We start from the raw sequence: 24,511 nt of genomic DNA, 5'->3' as shown, positions 1-24,511 counted from the left end.
GTGATTTTCATCTTAATCTGCCATATATAATGTTGAAAACTGACACGACATTAGACAGTGAATGTATATTAATAAATAACAAATGACAGATTGAAAGAATAATGTTTTAGGGAAATAATACACATCTTAAAAAATCAGTATAAAATGTCCGCCGAGAGTCATCATTTCTTATCCCTTCGAGCCAGACTCACAGCACTTGGAAACGTTCGAACATCTCAAATTCAAAATTAAAACAAAGGTTGTCTCTCTCTCTCTCTCGACGCTCTCTTTCTATCTACCGGCATCTATCTATGAGTGCTTAAAAGGAGATTAGAGTATATTCCATGTTTCTCATACTAGGGACAAGCAGTAAATCTCTTAAAATTGTACCAAGAAGTTTAAATCAGCAGAACAAAGTCAAACTGAAAGATGTATTATTGTTTTTGTAACCAACCGTTTAGTGCCTGGTAACAAACGACTCCAGCGTATCCGTCATCAATACAGCTGCTTGATTGAACTACTGAGAGTTGACATTCTAAGAAAGAAGTTTCACGTCCATTACAATAAACACGCAACATCTGCATTTGTCCGTTTACTTGTCCAAACTTTGACAACGAAGCCGGCAAACCTCTAAAAAAAATGGAAATATGCATATCTGAAATCGTAAAGCATCATGGATATGTGTATGTGTTACAGAATTTTTTGAATTTTGTTCGTGGCAGAATTGTTTTAGTATTAAAGACACAAAAAGTAATTAATGAAATTTGTTTGGATAACAAAAAGTATTCCAGCTCAAAAGTCCATTTAACATTGCAAAATAGGAGCAGAGCAAACACGGAACTCCAAAACTCATAGTTGGGATCAGGTGCCGTGGAGGAGTGAGCATTCCATGCAGACCGGTCACACATGTCGTGTGCTCCTTGTCATGATCGGGAAATAACGGAGAAAATCAGTCGACAACCCAGAGTGTAAATAATGGCCAAAAATTCAATACGGAAAAACTCTGTCAACATTTGACTCAATGATAAATTGTATTTGCTGACAAGGTCATAGTATCGAACATAAAACTGTCGAAATGATGACTTTAAACGAGACTGCTGATATTTTTGCTTCATCAAATTGTTTTTCAATAACTTAGCTCCTTTTAGAAATTCGTCATACGAAGAGCAGCTCTCGTGTTTTGAATGAACTAAGGGCTATTAACTCCATATGCAGGTGATAAATAAGTAAGGGGGTTTGACGATTGAAAAGTTAGTCATCAAGTTTATCATAAAGCTTTGTTATTTTTAAATAATTAACATCTTTTTCTAGAAAACGATCCAAATATGAAAAAAAAAATGAGTCGGACGCTGTGGTATCTTTTATTCCAAGCTCACAAGAATATATTGAGTCTACAAAAGAATGGAAATTTATAAATAAAAAAAAACTATTGTAAATTGACAATATACCATCGATATATCTAGATGCTGAGTTGAAGACCACTTGTAGAATGAAATCAAAATTCCTCTAAAAACAATGTTGTTATCAGCTTTGCAAGCAGGGACCAGTACGTATTGATCATGTAATCTATCTCATTCTTTTTTTCACTTCTGGATTATTGAATACAGAAGGATAAATGGTTTTCATGTAGCCCCTAATTCGCGATTTTAACATACAACTGATACCATTCTGACAAAGTGTCAAGGTATTCTCTTTTATGTCTGGTCCATTGCCTGGCGTAAACTTTAACTCTGCAGAATCCATAATATTCATGAACTTACGATGCCAGTTAAAGGATCGGGTCTCCCTACCTTCAGGAATTTTAAAAATTAGTGATCTACCCTTATTATTAACTATATTTACTTCACCTGTAATAATGTGTCCAACAGGACCATAGTTGATGAAGAACATGAACACGGTGGATAATTATGTTTTAGATATTAGATTTCCAGGTCCTGTAAAGTTTTCATGTAATTAAAAAGTTTGGAAGCAATCTTCGATGTATATTTGTAGGAAATACAAGTTGTAGTCTTTAACTTGAAATATGGTGGAGAACAAGACTGGAATATTTTGTGACAAGGATTATTACTTGTATTAACTGCGTCAATTCTTTTGTTGGCATATTGAAGTGTAAGGAACTAACAAATACGTATTGTTTTAACTACAGTTTCTTTAGTACAGGTGGCGTTTTCAGAAGCGTATGATTTACAATCTCCATAATCACAGATCTCAGCCTGTATTCTGGTGCCGAGGAATCACACAATGGACCTTCTTTGACCTTTCAAGAAGACTATTCAAAAGTTTCAAAGGGGCAGAGTATTAAGACCTGACTGTTGATTAACTTAAGGTAGTAACGAATCAAACGAGGCATCGTGTATTAAAGGGATTTCATCACATCGACATTGTTACACTGTGGACTGGAAAACATGTAAGAGGGTCGTTCAATAAGTAATGCAATAAACATTATTATAATACATGTTGAGGTTTAATTTTTTTTTTTCAAAATTGAAAACCCTTGAAAAAATTAACTCTCGATTCCAGCCTACATTCTGCATTTATTTAATTTAACAGTTATGGTAATTTGGTTATGAAATCTGTGTTCGATACAAAGAACACTTCAATGGTAATTAATGAATTATTTTAATACAAGCGCTGAATAGTAAATTGTCCCTAAATCCAGCTCTTGAAAAAAGGGGTGCTAGAGGATATTTTCCATTGAAATTAGACTTTGAAGCATCACCATATTTTGAAATAATCTTGGATAAGATTAAATGTTCCTCATATTTTTCTTATGTTTTGGCAAGTAAAATCAAACATAAATATATCAATAAAATATTATGTTTCAGTATTGAATCAATTTGAAATAGGTGAAAAATAAGCATTTTTTTTTTCTCTCTATAAACATATGTCCTCCCCCCGTGAAGCACAAAAAGCTTTGGTATGAATTCGTGAAATAACAGTCTATATTAACTGTCGAAAGGAATTTTGTTTCACGTGAAGGGGGGATGGAAATGATCTAAAAATATTCTTCGTTTTCCATTGTATTCTACATTGAACAAGATGTGATTGTGAAACACTGATGTCCCTGTATAGCAACATAGCAAAGGGTATGCTTTCTTAAATGCAGATCAAATATGTTGGTACCTAAAGTAAAGTTTTTTCCACAAGAAATTCAAATGTGGAATATAAAACGATAGCAACGCCTGTTCAAAGTTTATGATCAAGATTTACGTTTTCAAGGCAGGACAAACTCCGGGGTCAAGGTCAAAGGTTCAAGGCCTTGTCTTAAAGATTATATATTAGAAGGATGGAAGTGCTGGCACTTACCGTTTAAAAGTTATGGCCAAGGTTATAGTTTTAAAAAAAAGTAGGTCAAAGTCCAAGGTCAAGGTCAAAGGGTCAAAATTCTTAGTATCAAATTAAGTGTCTTTTCAAAAGAATTACATATGTGAAGTATGAAAGCCCTAGCCTTTATCCTTCGATAGTTAAGTCCAAGGTTAAAGTTTTTTCATAAATGCGAAAATCTTCCAGGTCAAGGTCAAAATGTCAAAGTTGTTAGTACTCAATGAAAGTTCTTGCCACAAAAATACATATATGAAGTATGAAAGTCCTGGCATTTATTGTTCACAAGTTAGAAATTTTGTGTAAAAGTGGGTCAAACTCCAAGGTCAAGGTCAAATTTGGTGTTATCCAAAGATAGGTCTTGTCACAAGAAATACATATGTGAAATATAATAGTCATAGCTCCACTACATCAAAATTTATGGGCAAGGTTAAAGTTTTTGTGGACAAACAGACAGCTAGACAGACGGATAAGAAAAAATCTATACGGGGGCATAAAAACACGAGTTTTACCAAAATTTTAGAGTTATCTCTCGTTGTTTTCCCAAATAAGTAAGGTTTTATGAAATCCCCTAAAATATCAATATAAATAATGAAATTCATTCGAAATTCTTAACTTTCGAAAATTGACTTGGAGGTAGGCGGGAGAACAATACTATCGTTCGCAGTTCTTTTCCTATTGTCCTCGCAAAGGAATTCACTTTTAAAGTAAGCATGGTCACTAGACCAAGCTGAAAACTGTCTATACCTGATCACTGCCAAGAATTTGAGCGAATGCGAAAATTGTGCTTTTTAATGATGATAACTTTTATGCTCAAATAACACTCAGGAAATTAAAATAGATTTCTCGCAAAGGAAGTCCAAATATCGGCGACCAGGGTCAGTTTCCTGTACCTGACAACGCTGCTGCAAATAAGCTTACAGAAATAAATAAGATCTTCAAGAAAACAAAGTATTTAAAACTTTTGCATTGAAGATATTCGCTTTATATTCTCTTTTTTTTTGCAATAAATCTTATCAGATGAAGTGGATGAACCATGGATATCAAATGTATCGTTTTTAAGTTGTCGGTAAATATAAGCTAATATTAACTTTTTTTTTTAAGATCATACGTTTATATAATAATAATAATAATAATAATATACCATTATTTGATACTCGTACATATTGGAATGTTTAAGATTAACTATTTTCTGGATCATGACAAGGAGCGAGTGTGACCAATTTACAGGGAGATGCCTACTCCGCCATGATCCCACCATATGTTTCCAGAGGTACCTGTCTGCTCAATGAACTTTGAAATTCTCAGCCTGATTACCGTTCGTTATCTCTATATATTTCTGGTCTTTATCTTTAAATTTAATATTCAGGGGTGTAATACTTTTATAATTTTAGTTACCTTGAATATTTTAAGTTTCTACAAACCACTCCCGCTTCATTTTTGTCCCAACCGCTGTTACATACTGTATGCCATTCGCTATTAACTAAAACATCAACCCGTCCTTCATATTCATAGCTACCGTTCACAATTCTAACTGAATCTGAAAAAAGACGTGTGTGTTGAGACAATATACAAACAATATTGTAAGAGAATAACACTTTCTCAATTCAGTACACTCAGTAGAAGATAATAAAATAAATCTGTTGAAGACTGGAGGCTGCTTTCCGGCCCAAGTGGATCTAGGGCAAAGTCCTGTTGGTCCTCAGGGGGCAAAGCCTTTAGAAGCTCCTGGTTATTTTTATTTTAAGAATATAACCAGACAGAAAAACGGTGTTATTGGTTAGTTATGTACACTATGATCACTTTTTATGCAATAATTCATAATCTAGGGAATACAAGATGTTCAGGCCTGATTTAAAACAAAACTTATACTTGGTCATTAAATAAAACTACCATTTTTCAATTGACCATTAATTATAAAACTAAAGTATGGCATTCTTAATATTAGTCGGAATGATGGACAAAAACATTCTACCCCGGTCAAATATGAATCATACGCTAAATATTCATCGTTACACCGGCCATTCATCTATACTCGTACATCGTTACTGACTTGCATCCAACAAAAGGATTGTTCACAATTTAAAAATATATATAATACCAAACTTCATATCTACACTTTTAATTTCATCAGGCGTTTATTATTGTCACGTACCTTCATTTTTTTGCTGACAAACGACTCCGGCTTGTCCATCATTAATACATTGACTGGGTTTTATCACTGATATTCGACATTCTGACAAAGACGATTCGCTTCCGGAACAAGATGCATCGCCCAACATCCATAAATTGTCCTTTTCCTCACTCAACACAGGTGAAGTTACTGGGAGTCCTCTAGAAAAGAGGATATATGGATACTTACCATGAATTACTGTAAAGAATGAGTATATGGAATTTACCGCAATGATGTCTCACATATTATTAAAAGACCTCGTGAAGATGCTTTATATAAAACATATTCAAATGTTAAAACCCGTTTTAAAAATGTTAACCTCGGGTTGCAAATATAGCAAAAAAAGTCACAACATTTGGCATTCAAAAGTTATTATTTTTCATTTATACGCATCAATGAAGGTTTCATATAATCAATAATATATTATTTATAAGAAGAAAACAAAGGAAAATTATATAAAAATTTTATATTTTGACAATCATTACAAATAGTAAATATATTGTATTACAACTGTATTTTCATTTAGAAAGAACGGCATTTAAATCGAAAGATAATGTATGAAAAATGCATAATACATGTATTGCTTATCTCTTTTTGCATAAATCAGTGCAAAGCTCATTTTGAAAAATCTCGTAATATGCTTGACACATAAAAGTTAAATTTTTCATATTTTTTTTCATCCAATGATAAATGGTGTTATAAGTACTATATGTAATTATTTAATGGTAAAGGAATGTTTCAATAACATGGCATCCCATAATTTAATTACATTATTTTTACAAAATATTAACATAAAATAACCCTTTGTATCCTAAACTTCTACAAGCCACATTGGCATCAGCTTTGTTCCAATTCCTGCTGCAAATAGTGCGCCATTTGCCATTAATGAAAACTTCCACACGACCCTCATGGAAAGAGCTACCATTAGCAATTCTGATAACATCTGAAAAGATATTAAAGAGAAAAAAATCAAGAAACTAAAGGGCCATTTAAGGGTCACCTTAATTTGATAAAATATTGTAAAGGTTCTAAATAGTATAAATAAAGATTTCTAACCGTTAGAGAGAAAAGAAAACAGCCAGCCTAGAATTCATTAACAATTTACAAAGTACCTTCGTTTACTAGTCAGTTTTAATACTGCTATTAAACCTGAGCAAAATTGTATTGCTTGGGCACTTAATTACAGCAAACCAATTCCCTCTTTCAATGTAGCGGATTTGAAAAACGTAATATAAATATACCAGGTAACCTATCTGACATTTGTCGACGTAACCAAGTTACCTTCCTGAAATTTGTTTGAAAGTGCCTGAAAAGGCGTACATGGCGATAGCGTTTGCATTAAATATTTTGTTATCTATTGGGATAATTACTTTTTATATATATGACTCCAAACTGCTACGGGACTGCAAAGTTATATGGTCACGACAAGGTCCGAAGGTCTGCGCTAAACTCCAATGATTTGACACGCTAAAGTCTGATAGTACGGAAAACAATTAACGTCTATAACCTCATAACGTCATAGTCAAATTGAATTCAATTTTTTTGCACACACCGTTGCAAATATAAACTATATCTTTCAAAAAATGCATCCTTCATTATAATTAATACTTAGATAACGTCTCTACATACCCAGGAAACTGAGAGGATTTTCGTAGAAACAAATGGATAAAACAGACAGTATTTTCAAGTTCAAAATTCCATAAACAATACAAAATAGGAGCAGAGCAAATATGGACCTCTCAAACATCAGAGGTGGGATCAGATGCCATGGAGGAGTGAGTATTCTCTGCCGACCGGTCACACCCGCCGTGTGCTCCTTGTCATGATCGGGAAAAAAAAAACCCAGAAAAATTCAGTGTTTAAGGGGGCCGACTATAGTTTTATTGTGTGAAAACTACAATAGCGAAACTCTTCATTTTTATACCATATATAACTTACAATAACTTCAGTGTACATGCAAAGTTTGGGGAAAATCTACCGTCCAGGTATTTTTGAGGGACCGTCTCAAAATACAGATACATTAACTATAGGATTATGTTGGAAAATGCCAATTTTTAGCACTTTAAAGCAAATTATACAAATACTACAATAGACATTTTGTTCAAACTATAATATTTTATGAGTAATACTATATGATACAATATATGTAAGAAACACAAAATTCTACCTTCTTGTTAAGAGAGGATCATCTCAAAATGCAAAAAATTAACAAATTTTACTATTTTTATAGAGTACTACAAAATATGACGTAAACAATGGATTCACAAGAAAACATTATAAAATGTTGGAGATATTCTAAAATTTCTATGTTTTAAATTTCAAGACCGTATGTTTATTACTTTTTCTGTAATAATATTTTTATTACCCCTTTGTTTAAGAGCTGCAGATTACCATAACGTCAAAAAGACACTGCAACGACGTCAGCCTACCTATCAATTGCCAAATCGAATTAAAAAAAATCAGTTATATCGAATTGTAATTACATTTTTATACCTATAATTTCTTAATTTTGTTTAATTTTAATAATTAAGCGAAAAAAATTGCATTAAAACAATAAATACGCTTCATTTTACTACGATGCGCGAAACATTGCGCAATGGAAACTATAGTCGGCCCCCTTAAATAATGGACCGAGAATTACAATGAAAAACGTCAGTCAATAGTTTACCCTGTTTTAGAAATTAAATTGTTCATACGTAGAGCATGCTCTTGCGAATCGAATCAACTAAGATATGTAAACTCCGAATGTAGGTGATGAAAGTATACTGAGGAAAAAGAAACGCACGGTAAACTTTTGAGGTGAATTAAATTAATTTTTCTTTTAATTTTTTTCAGTATTCCAATCTAACTTTTAAAATCATCTTTTAAAAAGATATAACAAAATCCCATTTGATTTTGTTTAATAGAAGCTCATATGACGATTCCCCCCCCCCCCCCAAAGTGAAAATCAAAAACTCTCATTATCTTGAATGTCTCTCTCGCGCATCTATCATGAAACTATCTCTCAATCCCTGGCTATATTGGGTATGGGAAACAACGCCAAAAAATTATTCATGCGACGCGCGCATGCGCCAGTGAGAGGAACACAACAATAAGTTGACCGGCTCAAAAAATCAAATTGCGAAATTATTTTCTTTCATTTATTGTGTAAATGTAATTATTACAATAGTCTACTGTATAAAAGGCGGTTTTGGGGGGTAGTAAGGTGGCGATTTAAGAGATGACAGGCCGAATTACCCACTCGTAACATGACTCTTTTTCGCGTTAACGTCATCGTCACGGTTGATTGAAAACCATTTCATGCCCTATCTGACAATGGGTAACAAGTTTTATGGGGAAAAATTTACAAGAAACTGCTTACATGTAGTTACTCGTTGTTGCCTTTTTTCATTAATTAGGCAAATCGAAAACCAAACCCCATAGAACTTCTGTAAAATGTACCAAGATTGCAAGAAATTCATATCGTCTCTAAATATTGAAAAACAATGTGTATACCTCAGGTGCATCAAATGGTGCAACAAGATTTGTTGACAAACTCGTCGTCATCAATTTGCAGTGAGGGATCATTTTCGTGTCAGCATCTCCTGCGACATGGGACCTCTGTTTATACGGTGTAATCCAAAGGACCAGTCCCACAGTGGAATTCGAACCCGCGACGTAAGGATCAACTCCTTACTTCGCGACTCCAGAGTAGATGCTCTAAACACTGCGCCACTCGGGCGACGACAACATTAGAAGGCTGAGATCCAGATTGTCCAAAACATTCACAATTTGAGAAAAGGCATCAAAACTATGAATTTAGTATGCTTGCTTTATGTATAAAGGAGCCAGAGAAAAAGAATACTGGTCATACGAACGGCTTGGAAGAGGCTTCTTTGTACATTATAACATAATATGCATGTTTTTGGCTTAATAGTCCAGTCAATGAACGACTGGACCCGAAACAATTTACAAATTGCAAAAGAAGAAATAAATGCATAGAAACTTTCATTTATGTATTGTTATTAATCTCTAAAAATTCGCCATTGATTAGTCACTGTATAACAATTTTCTGCGAATTATCTAAATTATTGTTAAACGAAATTCATTATAGCGTAATGTGCCCTCCATATGCAATACGGAATGTGTCGTCATGATAACAACCAACATGACAGCGGAAGATTATCTGCTAAGATTATGTAAATAATTATTCTATATTGATTCAATAACTTTTTAAGTGTATTATTCATATCTACTTTATTTCGACACGCAACTATTAAAAGTATTAGAGAAAACAGCATTCACTCTGTTTCAATTAATTCCTTCATAGCATACGCAAATCTCCCACAAGCATCTTCTTAATGTTAAAAATATGATACTCATATTCAACACATTAATTAGAATTATGGTTTTACAAAGAAAACCAAAGCTTTGGAATGGTATTTTGCTCATATGTCGCTGATTATTTACGTTTTTATCAATGTGTTTACATTGACTCTGTCCAAAATAAAAAACAAGAGGCCCAGGGGCCACATCGCTCACCTGAGTGAAAGACCTTTACTTGCAAGAATTATGCATGTAGATGTTAGAGTACGGACTTCCTCTTTTTATTCATTTACTTTAATTAGGCTTGAGCCTTGATGTAAGCATAAAATTGCCAAGAATGGCTTTCTTTTCAACCAGTGCTTAATGCCTACCTCATTATCAATTTAGTCATAAAGAAGTTAATCTCAGTTTTTTTGCAGAATATAACACTTGTACCGTCAACTCTGAACTCTAATATGCTTTTATTGAACAATAACATTTCTCTCCTTTTTGGGGGATGTAACATTAGCTATGATAGTTATAATAAAAACAGAAAATGTGAGTAAGATTTTACTTTTATTTCTTTAAAAAAATTCAACAGATTTAGTAAAAATTTATCAGACAATTAGTAGATAATATAATAAAAACTAGAAGCATTAATAACAATCAACTATCTAAATTTCATAAGACTTCAACAGACATATATGCACACAGTATCAAATATGCAATATTTTGTGACAGAAATGCAAAATAACATTACATGTAAACATGCAAATTGTAAACAGTGAAAACATTTGTTTAGAGGAGAGTTCAATACATCAAAGTAATCATTTGGAAAATACGAAATACACTGTATTCATGTTTAAGTTCACTTAATAGTGAATCTTTCCTATACATAACGAAAGCAAAAACTGGAAAGAATGCAACCGAAAGTGAATAATTATATGATGGTCAACAGACTCTGACTTTGAATATCAACTATTAATTTTTAAGGATTTTTAATAAGTAACATTTACTTGCAGTACCTGCAGGAATCAGATTACCTAAACTTGATGGTAATATTCCAAAATGGAATGATTACCATCTTTTTGAAATCAATAATTTTGATTTTAAAGACCAGTCATGAGAAGTTATAGTGATCCACCTTTTTTTTCCTCTCTTTTATAGGAAAAATTGTAATGTTATAAAGAGGTAGGTTTACCTCCCTTTACGGGCTGTCCATTGACCCCCTCTTTTCATACTTACCTGGGTATAAGTTTTTAATATATAGTCGATTCTCATTAGATTATTTTATAATGGTGGTCACATATTAAATATCTCAATGCTGGAGAAAATGAAATGATTCAATTAATATAGAGGTAACTGGAGTTTCTCTCTGATTATGCAGGTTGGTTTCCTATTCTACACAGGTAACTAAGGCTAGTAATTACAAGTAAATATTTAAAGCAGTTTCTGAATGTTTTGAAATACAAAAATACAATTAACTTAAACATTTTAAGACAAAAATCAAAAAAGATAAATAATCAAGTCAAAATATTTCAACACAAATTTTCATATATACAATGAACATTATTTCAAAACAAAATGATGTAAATGATATGCATTAAAAAAATCTCTAACAGAGCTGTGCTTTCAAAATTCATGTATCAAATTCCATTTCATCTACAAGAATAAACATTTAAGTCATTCTAAACAAAAATCAATAAGTATGCTGGATGGTCATGATCAGTAATCTAATTTCTGGGAGATCTGTATAAACACTTGCAAGTATTTCATTTTTTGTTGCATTTATTGGTCAGCTTGTTTAAAGCCTTAACAATTGTGATATCTAGAATACTGCATAAGCTTGATTATAAAGTAATTACATGAAGACTTGGATTACATATATGATAAATTACATGAAGACTTGGATTACATGTATGATAAGAATATTGATACTGAAATTGTTTTATTACATTTGCTCTGGAAAAAATATTAATTCATATATACACTGTAAAAGTTTATACTCTCATGTACTCCAGTATTGTTGTGCAGGGACTAAATGACACAAGACATAGTAACATTAATAAACTTACAATATTTATATACAGCAATTTTTTCATGAACAGATAATATTCGTGAATTTACTTCATAAAACTATAGAATACAATGTTGAACATATATCAAAGATACCAATTACTTGATGCAAGTGTATATTTCTAGTACAACTCTAATCATTACTTTAGGAGAACTCATTAATTTCTTTTAATTAAACTTTGTAAACAATTCATATAATCTCATAAATTTCATGTAAAATATTTCATGTATATTCCAAATATCAAGTTCATGATATTCATGCATCATTAGAGAAAAGAATCTAAACAGTATAGGGTAAAACTAACTCACAAACATCAATACAGTATATTCATAATTCATATAAATATTAATTGACACATAACATGCTAAAATGATCATCATTTTTTTTTACATGAATAATTGTCATTGATGGTACATGAATTTTCCTTAATATGCAACATTCAATTATTTTGTACATTTATTAATTGTCTGTTGAAAATTAATCCACACTAAAAAGTCATGATGAAGGATTCCTGTTTAGTACAATTGTTTTGTGATCATTAATGAGTTGTTTGCAAATTTTATTGGCTATTCCATGCATGCATACAAAAAACAGTTTAAAGTATACATATGCCTAAAACAAAGATTTTACATCAAGTAATTGGTGCCTATAAGATACTGTATACAGGGAAATATTCGCCCCATTTTATTTTTCCCACTGCTAAAGGTATAGACAAATTTAAAACGGGGTAAATTTAAAGAACACAGTATGATTTCTTCAATAAAACTGTGACTGGGGAGAATTTAAAATGTTGCAAAATTGTGTGAAAGGCTGAAAATAACACAGCCAGGGCGAATATAACCCTGTATACAGTAATCAATGTACCAAATGTCACTAAGTGACACTGGCACATTGGTAGGTGGGAGAGGGGACAAGATGATATATCTCCCCCAAATAAGTTCTCATGCGTCCCTTATATCAAATTTATAAAGTATATGTACAGTAAATCATTTTATGGTCTGACCAGTATGCCTCAATCACATCAGTTTCACAATGAGGGAAGTTTGTGAAAATCAAATCAAGTTGTGAACCTGAATCATGAGTTACCTTTTTTACCAATTGTGTGCATTTTAAATTCAAATTCATAAAGTTCAGAAATTCTTTGTGACCTGTAAACAAATCAAAATTGAAATCTCCAAGAATTATGAATTTTTTCTCTGTGTCTACAAAAGGTTTTAAGTGCAACATAACTTCACGTTCAAATTCTTTAAAAGAACATGCTGGGAACTTGTATAAAACAACTATTTGCACTTCTCCAAGGTCTCTGAAATTTATTAAAGCTATGATGAATTCAAGCAAAGTGTTGCTGAATTTTGAGATACATGTCATCAAATGGTCTTGTTTAACGTATAATGCTGTTCCATGATAAGGACGATTGCTGTCACTTCTCTTTTCATGATTGAACAAAGTCAAGTAACCTTCCATCATAAAATTCTGTTCATCGTTGATGGTTAATCTTGTTTCTGAAAAACCAATAACATCTGATGCTACAACATTGGGTTCATTTTTAATTTCATTGAAATGTTTGTGAAGAGATCTTGCATTATGAAACATAATTTTTAGTTTGTTCTGCTCTGTTTTGTACAATGGAAGATAACACAGTTTTAGAGGTGCTTCCTTCCTCATTCTTTCCATTTCTTCTACAACTTTTTCATCAACAGTTAATGCTTGCTCATTGAAATTCAGAATATGCAACTTGTCAACAGATCTAACTCTACTAAGAGCTACATAATGAATGTGGGGTGTTTTCCTTATCCTTGACTGAGACAAATCTACTACAATTTCATCAACAGTGCAGCCCTGTGCCTTATGAATTGTCTTACCAGCAGCTGGTCTTAAAGGAAACTGTATTCTTTGATATGTAGTTGAATTGAAAACAAAAGATCGCTGACAGTCAAATATTGGTGTCCAATCATCCATAACATCATCATGGAAAAGATGTCTGTATTTCTGTCGAGCAATTCTCCCTACTGCAGAATCTAAAAACTTCACCCACACTATACTTGGCCTTGATACACCAGGTAATCTGTTTTCAACAAGAAATACAGTACATGATGAACCATTTGTCAAGCCATCAGTAACATCAATATTAACTGTAATATCATATATCATTCCAATGGCTAGAGTTAGTCTTGTCATGAGATTTGCAGTTTTGCTTACATCATCTTGATTTTGCAATGATCTGAGTAGTCGGTCTTTCACAGTCTTACTGTGGTCTTGGAGGACACTGTCAACAGCTTTTACAATGACTTTTTCACCAGGAAGTTGCTCTATAAGTTTATTGTTATATTCATCTACTTTCGCATTCATTGTGAAAAGATGGGGAGCATTGTTTGGATAATTTGGACTATTTTCAGCAATGATGCACCTGTGAATTATATCCAAGTCCTCAGAAGTCATCTCATTGTGACGAAGACGGTTCAAAAGCTGAGCAAATTCTAAATCATCCTTTTGTCGCATTACTTCATCTAACTCAAATAAGGTGAAGTTTTCTTTCCAAAGATTACATGCAAGTGCTTGGGCATTTTGTTTTAAATCTTGAAAAATCCAGCCATCCATGATTGGTTTAAGTTGAAAGAAATCTCCAACAGCAATAATACTAATGTCTCCAAATGGCCTCTTCAAACCAGTAAGAAGCTGAAGTCTGTCATTGATAAATTCCAACTTTGCATTGCCAACCATTGAAATTTCATCTATGATGACCACTGACAAATTTCTATATTTAGTTCTAAATGTGTTGAGTTCATCACAATGCATATTTTGCTGCCTTTGGTTAATTTTCTGGTGAAATGCAGAAGCAATTGTTTGACCACCGATGTTAAATGCGGCTTTACCAGTGAATGCACAAAGAAGAATTCGTATATCATCTGGATTTTCACCCTCCTTAGCACATAAGTACCGATGTAAAGCTTGATAAAGTGCTCTGATTAACACCGACTTCCCAACTCCTGCACCTCCTGACAGATATGCATGAATAGGTTCCTTTTTAGACTTGATCCATTGCATAACATGATTGAAGAATTCACGTTGCTTCAAATTTAAACCGGCTACAAGCTTTAAATACTCATCATCAGGTAATCTAACAGAACTCTGCTCATTCAGTTGTCTTGTTGATGGAATTCCAACATCACTTCCTATATCATACTCTCTCTGTTCAATTGGTCTTTCTGGATTAAAGTGAACAAATGTTTCAGAATCAACATTTCCTTCATATTCATCATCTGCATCAGTTTGTTGAGCACCAGGAGCTAATTCATCATATGCTTCTGTCAAATCATCCTGTGCCATCTGTTCTGCCTGCTCAAGCATATCAGCATTGTGTTCATACTGTTTAATTTTCTGAGCTAAGAAAAAATTTTTCTGGTTAAATGACTGCTCAAAGCTCTGATGTCCACACAGAAGATCAGAACATTCATTTCGCCATGGAGTGAAGAGCATTAGTTTTTCTCTATAGTAATTTTCTGGGTTTGTCTTTAGGCTATAACGCACATATCTTATAACTCTTGGTGTTTTTCTACGCTCAATTTTAATTCCATTTCTCAAAACAACTAATGTGCTGTCAGCTTTAAATTCATCCTCAGTATCAGTTCCACTTTCTTCATTTTCTGACTGGTGCCTGTCATCATCATTTGTTTCCATTTCAGACAGCTCAGTTCTACTTTCCTTTGGGAAAACAACATCTAACTGTGACACATAGTCAGCTAAACACCAGTTTTCAAGTTGTTTTGGACGTTTTGCATATCTTTTGACTATGTTACTGCATTCTATGTCAGTGGAATCAGCATTCAACTTTTCGAGTTCTGAATCAGGTTTGACAAGTATTACACGGTCATCAACTGGAGATGTGTTTATGAACATTACATCTCTTGATGCTTTTGTAAGGGGCATTTGCAAAACTAGATATGCTGCTTCTTGTGCTCCAACTTCAACACTGTTAAGAAATTGATTTCCAATGTGTCTAACTTGTCTTTTAATGTCAAGATTGCCCTCTCTTGCTTCTTTTGCAGCTCTACTCAGCAGATCACTCATGCCCCTTTGGGATTTACTTATGTATGAGACAATGTACATTGCACAAGCATAGGGATCCAAAACATACTGAATATCAATGTTTGCTGCCCATGCATGAAGAAGAGTACTGTTGTAAGCATTCACTCTCAAGTCACATGGTTTACGTTTTAAAAATACCTTGGGTGTTCTCAAAGAACTTCTGATGCATTTTATATAATCATCTTCAGATAGCTGTAGTACATTCTGCAAAAAGTCTTGGAAAGTGCAGCTTATGTCACATCCATTTTTTAAGTCATTCACTTTGTCTTGCATAGTCTTATGCATTTTCTTGTATTTCTCAATGTCACTGTCCAAAGGTTCCAATATCATAGTAGCTTGGAGTGGTGGGAGTGGAAATCCAAATCTACAAACAGACTTTCCTTTCTTTTTGCATGTTTGTGAGTGTTTATGAACTTGCAATTCTGTCAAATTGTCTTCTGTATTCCTTTCACACTTCAAGTAGCTGTCGACAAATGCAACAATTTCCTTGTTATCATTTTCTAAGTATTTTGGAGCATTTTCAATCCAAACAATCATGTGAACATGTGGTGATCCCCTTTGTTGAAATTCAACTCTATAGAAAAAGTCTTGTATCTTGCCAATAGGATGATGATCACTCTTAAGCACAGTATTTAAAAAAGTCCGAAAACGATGATCAAAATACCTTGTACATGTAATTGGGTCTTTCTGAACTAACTTTGACTTTTCAGTCCATGTCATGCTCTCAATTTCAGAATCTGTGTACTGTTTGTCATCGTTTAAAATTCCTAGTGCTCTGATCAGATCATTCCAACGTGTATCTGCAGCAGAAAAGGACATAAACCAAGTTGGTAGACCAAGCTGTCGTATCATTGCAAAAACATCTTTCTTTCTTGTTTCAAGATAAGGAGGAGAATTTCTCAACTGTTTGAAAACATAAAATCCCTCATTGTGTCTGACAATGCTGTTAATTTGATCAGGATTTCTTATTTCATTTGCAGTAAAGGTTTTCCCCTTTGTTTTGCACTTCCTTAGAGCTAAATTGCATTTGTCTGTTACCTGTTTTAGTTGAATCTTTTTCAATTTGAAAAACAAATTTGGTACCGACTGTGCAGCACGTCTATCAACACTTCGTAATTCCCACTTGGCAATATCAGCATATGAAACAGGTACTTGACGCTGATCATTTTCTACTCTTCCTTTACCACAAAATATTGTTGGAAATGACAAATACTCAGCCATTTGATCTTGATACAAACTAAGTGGACGTTGTCCCTCTCCTGGAGCAAATGTGAAGATCTGATTCATATCATATGAGTCACTGTCTAGTAGAGTATCACAATTTCCATCCTTACCACTGCTATCAACTTCACAGAATTCATTAGAGTCTGATTCATCTGATTGGTCAAGCATTGCTGAATCTTCATTGGTGTGACCCTCTATAAACTCTCTCATTAATTCGTTTGCGGAATTGGTGACCTCATGGAACCAGTTGTCATCTACATTTATGTTTGAATTCTGATAAAATTCACTGTTTTTCATTAACCAATGTAAAGCTATCAGAACCTTTGTAGGTCGGATATTTTCATGACAATAAGAATGCTGAAAAGATAGTTTTCTTTTTAACTTCACAGGTATTGTAATATTTTCATCAAGTCTCCTGGGAAGACTATTGATTGTTGGTTGAATGTCAACTGGCACATTTACAACATTTCCTTTTACAGAATACTGCCCTCCTCTTGGTAATTCTCTTATCTGCATGAAAGGAATTCTTAAGGATACAAGTCTTTCTTCCAATGGTAACAGATTCAATTCACTTGGTTTTTGAATCCATATCATTCCATTTGCAATAGAGAGTTTTGGAGTTCGACTTTCTTTTAAACTTGAATTACATGTGTTGCATATCCATTCATGCCCGTTTACAGACTTTGTATTAGTAAAATACTTCCTTTTGATTTCAGCATCCAACAAAACATTATCTACATTTGAAACACTTTCATGAAACCATGTCTGTTGGCAACATGTGCATACAAACACAGGACCCAATCTTACATTGTTGTGAAAATTGTCAACACACTCAATTGCATCAACTCCAAATTTACTTTTTCTGTATCTTTGTTTTTCAGTTTCAATATAGTCCAAATTCCCCCGTGAGTGTGCTTTTGATTGTTTTGCAGCAATGTTTTCTGAGGATCTATATTCTTCATTTTTCCTCTTTTCTTTCATCTTCAATCTCTCTTTTTCTAACTGGGTAGGATTTTGTCTCATTTCTCTTTTCTTCTTTAAATCCTTTTTTTGCTCATCATGCCTATACTCTTCTTCTTGCCTTTTAATTCTCTTACTGTCCCTTTCCTTGTCTTTAAACTCTGTATCTTGTCTCTTGTTTCTCATACTGTCCCTCTCTTTTCCTTTAAACTCTACATCTTGTCGTTTGTTTCTCATACGGTCTCTTTCATTGTCTTTAAACTCTGGATCCTGTCTCTTGTTTCTTTTACTGTCCCTTTCCTTGTCTTTAAACACTGGATTTTGTCTTTTGTCTCTTTTCCTGTCCCTTTCCTTGACTTTAAACTCTGGATCTTGTCTCTTGTTTCTCTTACTGTCCCTCTCTTTTCCTTTAAACTCTGCATCTTGTCGTCTGTTTCTCATACGGTCTCTTTCGTTGTCTTTAAACTCTGGATCCTGTCTCTTGTTTCTCTTACTGTCCCTTTCCCTGTCTTTAAACTCTGGATCCTGTCTCTTATTTCTCTTACTGTCCCTTTCCTTGACTTTAAACTCTTGATCTTGTCTCTTGTTTCTCTTACTGTCCCTCTCTTTTCCTTTAAACTCTGCATCTTGTCTCTTGTTCCTCTTACTGTCCCTTTCCTTGACTTTAAACTCTGCATCCTGTCGTTTGTTTCTCTTACTGTCTCTTTCCTTGTCTTTAAACTCTGGATCTTGTCTCTTGTTTCTCATACTGTTCATTTCCTTGCTTTTAAACTCTGGATCCTGTCTCTTGTTTCTCATATATTCTCTCATGTAATCCTTTTTATCTTTCTTTATCGTTGTTGTTTTTAAGTGACCAGTATTGGTACCAGCAGACTGTTTGTTTGTGAGAGCATTTGTTGTTAACTGATCTAATCTACAATATTGATGTGTACTTTGATTTTTACTAGGGAAGCTATGAATAAGTGTACGAAACGCAATAGGCATCACTTCAAATTCAGTTGCAAATTCAATGTGCATACTTTCATACATAGCATACAAAAATCCTAACAAATCATCTAAGCAGCAACTGTGTCTCATCAGAGACTTTCCATCACATGCAGACAAACCATTTTCCCCATGAGAATGTGAGTCAAAAAAATAAAAATCATTGTCTGAATCTTTGTACAGTGCCGAACATATTGAGCCAATCATTATTAATACATACCTAGATAACCCCAATGCCTGTCGCAGACATTCATGTAGAGTTTGAATTTGATTGTTCTTATCATCTGTAACTAATAAGCCAAACAATGTATCAAACTTATCAACCATGTGGTGATTTTCACCAGAATCAATATGAATTGGTAATTCATCAAACATCAGTAATCTACTTTTAAGTTTTCCAGCACTCTGAAGATTCTTCACAACTGTGTTGTACAAATTATCTCCCTTGAGCAGAGTCTGATCTAAAAAGGAACTAGTAAATGAAAAATTTTCATATGAATTTGACAACATCATAAGCGAATTGCATGTACACTGATTACCTCTTGAAAATGACGAAAACCTCATGCTTCCCTGATGGAAAGATCCAAACACCAGATTATCTAAATTCTGATGCATACAATTACCTTGCAGTGCATGTGTTGTTTCATTTGGTATATTGTTCATTGTAAACGGAGTAATATTCTGGGTTGTAATCTGAGAGATATTCTGAGGAAGCAACTGAGATGAATTCTGAGTAATCGTTTGAGGCATAGTTTGAGCCAGAGGCAACATTTGAGGCATAGTTTGAGCCAGAGGCAACATTTGAGGCATAGTTTGAGCCAGAGGCAAAATTTGAGTCAAAGTGGTCTCAGGGAGAGCCGCAGAGACCACTGTCACAGGGGTGGTAGAGATCACCCCTGCCGGTACAGATGTCATAGGTGTTAGGACGTGGCCTACACCCAGAGGCACAGACAGTTGGACGTGGCCAACATCTGTGGGGTACTTGTCACCCACATCTGCCTTACATGCGTTTTTCTTTACCGCAGCTTTCTTCCAGCTCTTCTTCCTAGGCATTCTCTGATCTACAAAAAATCGAACAATGTTCATTCTCAAATTAATAATGCTGCCATCACTGACACTTTCAGATTAGAGAGCAGTTGTTGGAAACTACAATGCAGATACTTTTAAAAATATATACTTAATTAAAGTTTGAAGCACAAATCAAATTTAAAAAAGCAGAAAGTTGAAAAAATTTAAAACCTGAAAGTTTAATTCAAAATTACATGCAAAACATATGACAACATTCATTTAAAGAGGTCACTCATGTGGCGCAGTGGTACGAGCGTCTGCTCTAAAGGCACAAACTAAGGAGTTTATCCTTAGTTCGCTGGTTGAATCCCACTGTGGAATGTGGAGACTGGTCCTTTTAACAAGACCGCATAAACAGAGGTCCTATTTCTCTGTAAGTGCTGGAATGAAAAAGATCCCTCACTGCTCTCAATGGCCCTGAGTGCCAAGTATAGGACAAAATTTGTAAATCTCCACCTGCAAGTGGTGGCATCTCATATGAGTGAAAAATTCAGAGGGTTGTTAAATAACAATCAATCAATCAATCATTTTAAGAGAGACGCAAGTTACATGCAATTTGTAAACCATTTTCACACAAGACTTACCTTGAACATGTGTCACACATTTCCAGAAATTATATGTACCATATAAATGTATACAACATTTACTGGCATAATTTTTATGCAATAATCCAAATTAAATAAATAACCATTGTGGTATTTCATTAAGTTTTATAGAATTTTTTTATCTTGTTTATCGAGGACTGTGTGTACATCATCGTCGGAAATCCACAGGTGATCTTGTCTTTACTTATCACCCGTGTGCAAACTCGTCGAAATATCGCTGTAAAATATGCCAATTTTTTGTTTTTATAGTCAACCACTCAGAAAGTTGGAAGTCTTCAATAATGAACAAGATGTGTTTGTGAAACACTATGCGCCCCGCGTCAACAAAGTTCGAAAAAGCTATTTTTAGTATATAGGTCACAGTCAAGGTCACAAGGTCATTGACCTTGGTGTTGTTTGTAAGAACTTAATTAGTGGGGTATGCATACTAAATTTGAAGTCCCTATCTCCTATGGTTCAAAAGTTATGGCAAAAAGTGGAAAAAGCTATTTTTAGCATATAGGTCACAGTCAAGGTCACATGGTCATTAACCTTGATGTTGATTGAAAGAACTTCATTAGTGGAGTATGCATACTAAATAAGAAGTCATATGGTTCAAAAGTTATGCCAAAAAGTGGAAAAAGCTATTTTTAGCATATACCGTAGGTCACAGTCAAGGTCACAAGGTCATTGACCTTGATGTCATTTGAAGGAACTTTATTAGAGGAGTATGCTGCTATTGCATACTAAATATGAGGTCTCTATCTCTTATGGTTCAAAAGTTATGACAAACAGTTGAAAAAGCTATTTTTAGCATATAGGTCACAGTCAAGGTCACAAGGTCATTGACCTTGATGTCATTTGAAAGAACTTTATTAGAGGAGTATGCATACTAAATATGAAGTTCCTACCTCCTATGGTTCAAAAGTTATGGCAAACAGTGGAAAAAGCTATTTTTGCATATAGTTCACAGTCAAGGTCACAAGGTCATTGACCTTGATGTCATTTGAAAGAACTTTATTAGAGGAGTATGCATACCAAATATGAAGTCTCTATCTCTTACGGTTCAAAAGTTTTGGCGAAGGTTAAAGTTGACAACAGACAAACAGAAAAACAGATAAACAGACAAACAGACAGGACAAAAACAATATGCGCCCCAAAAAATTTGGGCGCATAAAAATATGTTTATTACTTTGCTATTTAGGGTAAATATTTTGACTCTTGTTTAAATGTATGAAGTTTGATTTAGGTCCTGAATGAACACTATATTCTGGATTAAATTTTATACTGCTAGGATTGAATATGGGGTCAGTCTAATAACAGGAAATGGACAATACTGCAAGCCAGTGCAAGGTTTTACTATACAAAAGAAAACATTATTAGTCTAGACAATCTGTAAATGTAATTATAGTGAGTGCAGCAAGGGTCGCAAAGCAAGCTAGACTAATGTGTAAGAACAGAGGAAATTTGGAATTAAATCTGTGCATATGTCAAGCAAATTTTATTGTGACACCTTCCCAAAATTCCTTTGCTACCCAATACTCTTTGCACAAATAAATTATAACATAAGGCATAAAAGACTTCCAGTATATAGAAATCTTAAAAAGAAATAAATAATAACTCTGCAATGTCTTTCGACTAGGTCTATTAGTTTCAACTAGACACTTGGCTGTTTCCGTTAACCCTGACGATCTCTCGTGTGACATAATCTAGATGTCTCGATCATGCGACTTGACATTTGAAGTGGCAGATCAACATTTCTGAATCAGATGTATTTTTAAGGTACAACTGCGCCTGCCCAAATGGTCACACCGTAAAACACATTTGTGAAAAATACAAGTCTTATTTCTGGATAACTACTTTTAAACCTTGTAATCCCAAAAAATTAATACATGTAGTCATACTAATGAAAGATGGGACTAATATCAGTAATATACCCATTGAATGCAATTTTTTAAAAATATTAATTCCCATTCTGATTCAATACATCATGATATACCGTGTTGTTTAAAGTTAACAAAATATTATTTCCAACTTTCAATTATTAAAAGAAAAATTAATAAACATTTAAGATTAAGTTTAACTTTTCTGTGTTTATTTGAATTTAAAAATTTCGATTATAGTTCATTATTAAACAATTATGCCCAGCAGATTATTACCAATAATTTATTCTAATTTTTTTCCGATTTCCCATCACTAGATCTTGAATCAGACTGCTATTTATATATACCAAATTATCATTATTCTACTTTTATATGACACCTTATCTAATGATGTAATTGCCCTAAAGCACTTTACATGTAAAAATAAAAAAGTACAATGTACAATATAAAACAAAGAACAAGTGCTATGTAAAAGGCAGAATGGTAAAATCATATATGGTATGAAAATAAGACCTTCCATTCAATTTTTTTTTAATGAAAAATGCCCATCAAACAATAATGCACTGCATGTAAATCTATAGTCTTTTTATTCTACTGTTGTCTTTTTTTAAAATCATTTTAAACACACTACTAAGCTTTATTTTAGCCAATTGTTACTCGGGAACCTGTGTAGGTGATATTCCTTCCTCATCTCCGGGATTGACACAAAATCATGATTTATGTATGAGTTTTCTTTCTGCAAACTTAAATAAACACTTTTTATCCTGCAACCACCCCTTGCATTGACCTAATAAAGGTAACCTAATATTTAAAACCAAAGCTTTATCCAGTCACTGCCCTAATAAAGCCTCGTTCATGTATTCCGATATTCAAAAGCATTGTGACGTCAAGTATACTGCAGTGTTTACGCCATGGCATCATAGTTTCAACTGCAGAGATGTGCCTAAATCTGTCGGAATTAGCTTGTTTTGGACGCTCAAATGTAAAATTTTGTTGCAGGATTAACAAAATACATGGTTTCTGTCTTGAAATATAAGCAACATTTGGGCTCGGGTCGAAAACGTAAGAGGGCTCGGCAAGCACGCCCTCTATCATGTTTTCTTACCCTCGCCCAAATATCGCTTATATTTCAAGACAGAAACCATGTATTTTATATGTACTGCTACTTTTACTAACAATAAGTTATCCTTTATAAACACGTCCCGATGACAGGTGTACCTATATGCAAGTCTTGTCCCTGTTGACGACTTTCACATTTACAAAAGTTATTCCCCTTTGTGGGGACTATCCGGGGTCAACCGGCGTAAGGCACTGTTTTCCCTCTATAACCTTATCAACTTTATAGGACAGTATCTTAGTAATAAAATCTGTATGAATATGTTCATAATTTACATGTAAACATACTCTTGCAATACAGGTACAGATCGAAATTGTCCAATAATGTTTGAAGATTAAAATATTAACAAGTAACTTACAAATGACAAAGACAGAGGGAAAAGGAGTGTGTCGCCGACAACGGGAGTTAACTCTTGGAAATGTAAAATTCGTCTATTTGTATTATGCAATGACAAACTATTACGCTTCCATCAAGTAAGTAAATTTTAAAAAAGATCATCTTCTCAATCTTCTTTAATACTAGTAAAATGTAGCAGTATCTAAATGGACTTGTTTTTCTCCGTGTTACTTTTCTCCGAGAAACTTCAACTGCGCAGTATGTGCCTAAACACTGCATAATAACAAATTAATGCTACATGAACAAATATACGCAAGGTTGTAATTATTCAGCTAAATCATTTACTCTTCAAACCTTACATAATGAAAACAACAATCAGCAATGAATACTTTTGTTTCAGACTGTATAAACACCAAACTTCACACCCAACTTCAA

At 33.7% G+C, this 24,511-nt stretch overlaps 1 protein-coding gene across 1 annotated transcript in view; it reads right to left on the bottom strand.

The window, feature by feature from the left end:
* LOC134241068 (deleted in malignant brain tumors 1 protein-like) overlaps positions 1 to 24,511 on the bottom strand; it is a gene marked incomplete at both ends in the record, with an annotated part of 56,059 nt that overhangs the window by 10,568 nt on the left and 20,980 nt on the right. Inside the window, 4 exons of the mRNA XM_062723159.1 lie at positions 434 to 609; positions 4,699 to 4,840; positions 5,456 to 5,634; positions 6,275 to 6,416. Of these exons, the coding sequence (XP_062579143.1) occupies positions 434 to 609; positions 4,699 to 4,840; positions 5,456 to 5,634; positions 6,275 to 6,416 (639 nt within the window). The remainder of the gene's footprint in view (positions 1 to 433; positions 610 to 4,698; positions 4,841 to 5,455; positions 5,635 to 6,274; positions 6,417 to 24,511) is intronic.

Source organism: Saccostrea cucullata, unplaced genomic scaffold, assembly GCF_032062105.1.
Source record: "Saccostrea cucullata isolate Sc308-1 unplaced genomic scaffold, CSIRO_AGI_Scuc_v1 ctg3038, whole genome shotgun sequence".
Classification (NCBI taxonomy): domain Eukaryota; kingdom Metazoa; phylum Mollusca; class Bivalvia; order Ostreida; family Ostreidae; genus Saccostrea; species Saccostrea cuccullata.
This window is presented reverse-complemented; position numbering and strand designations above follow the sequence as displayed.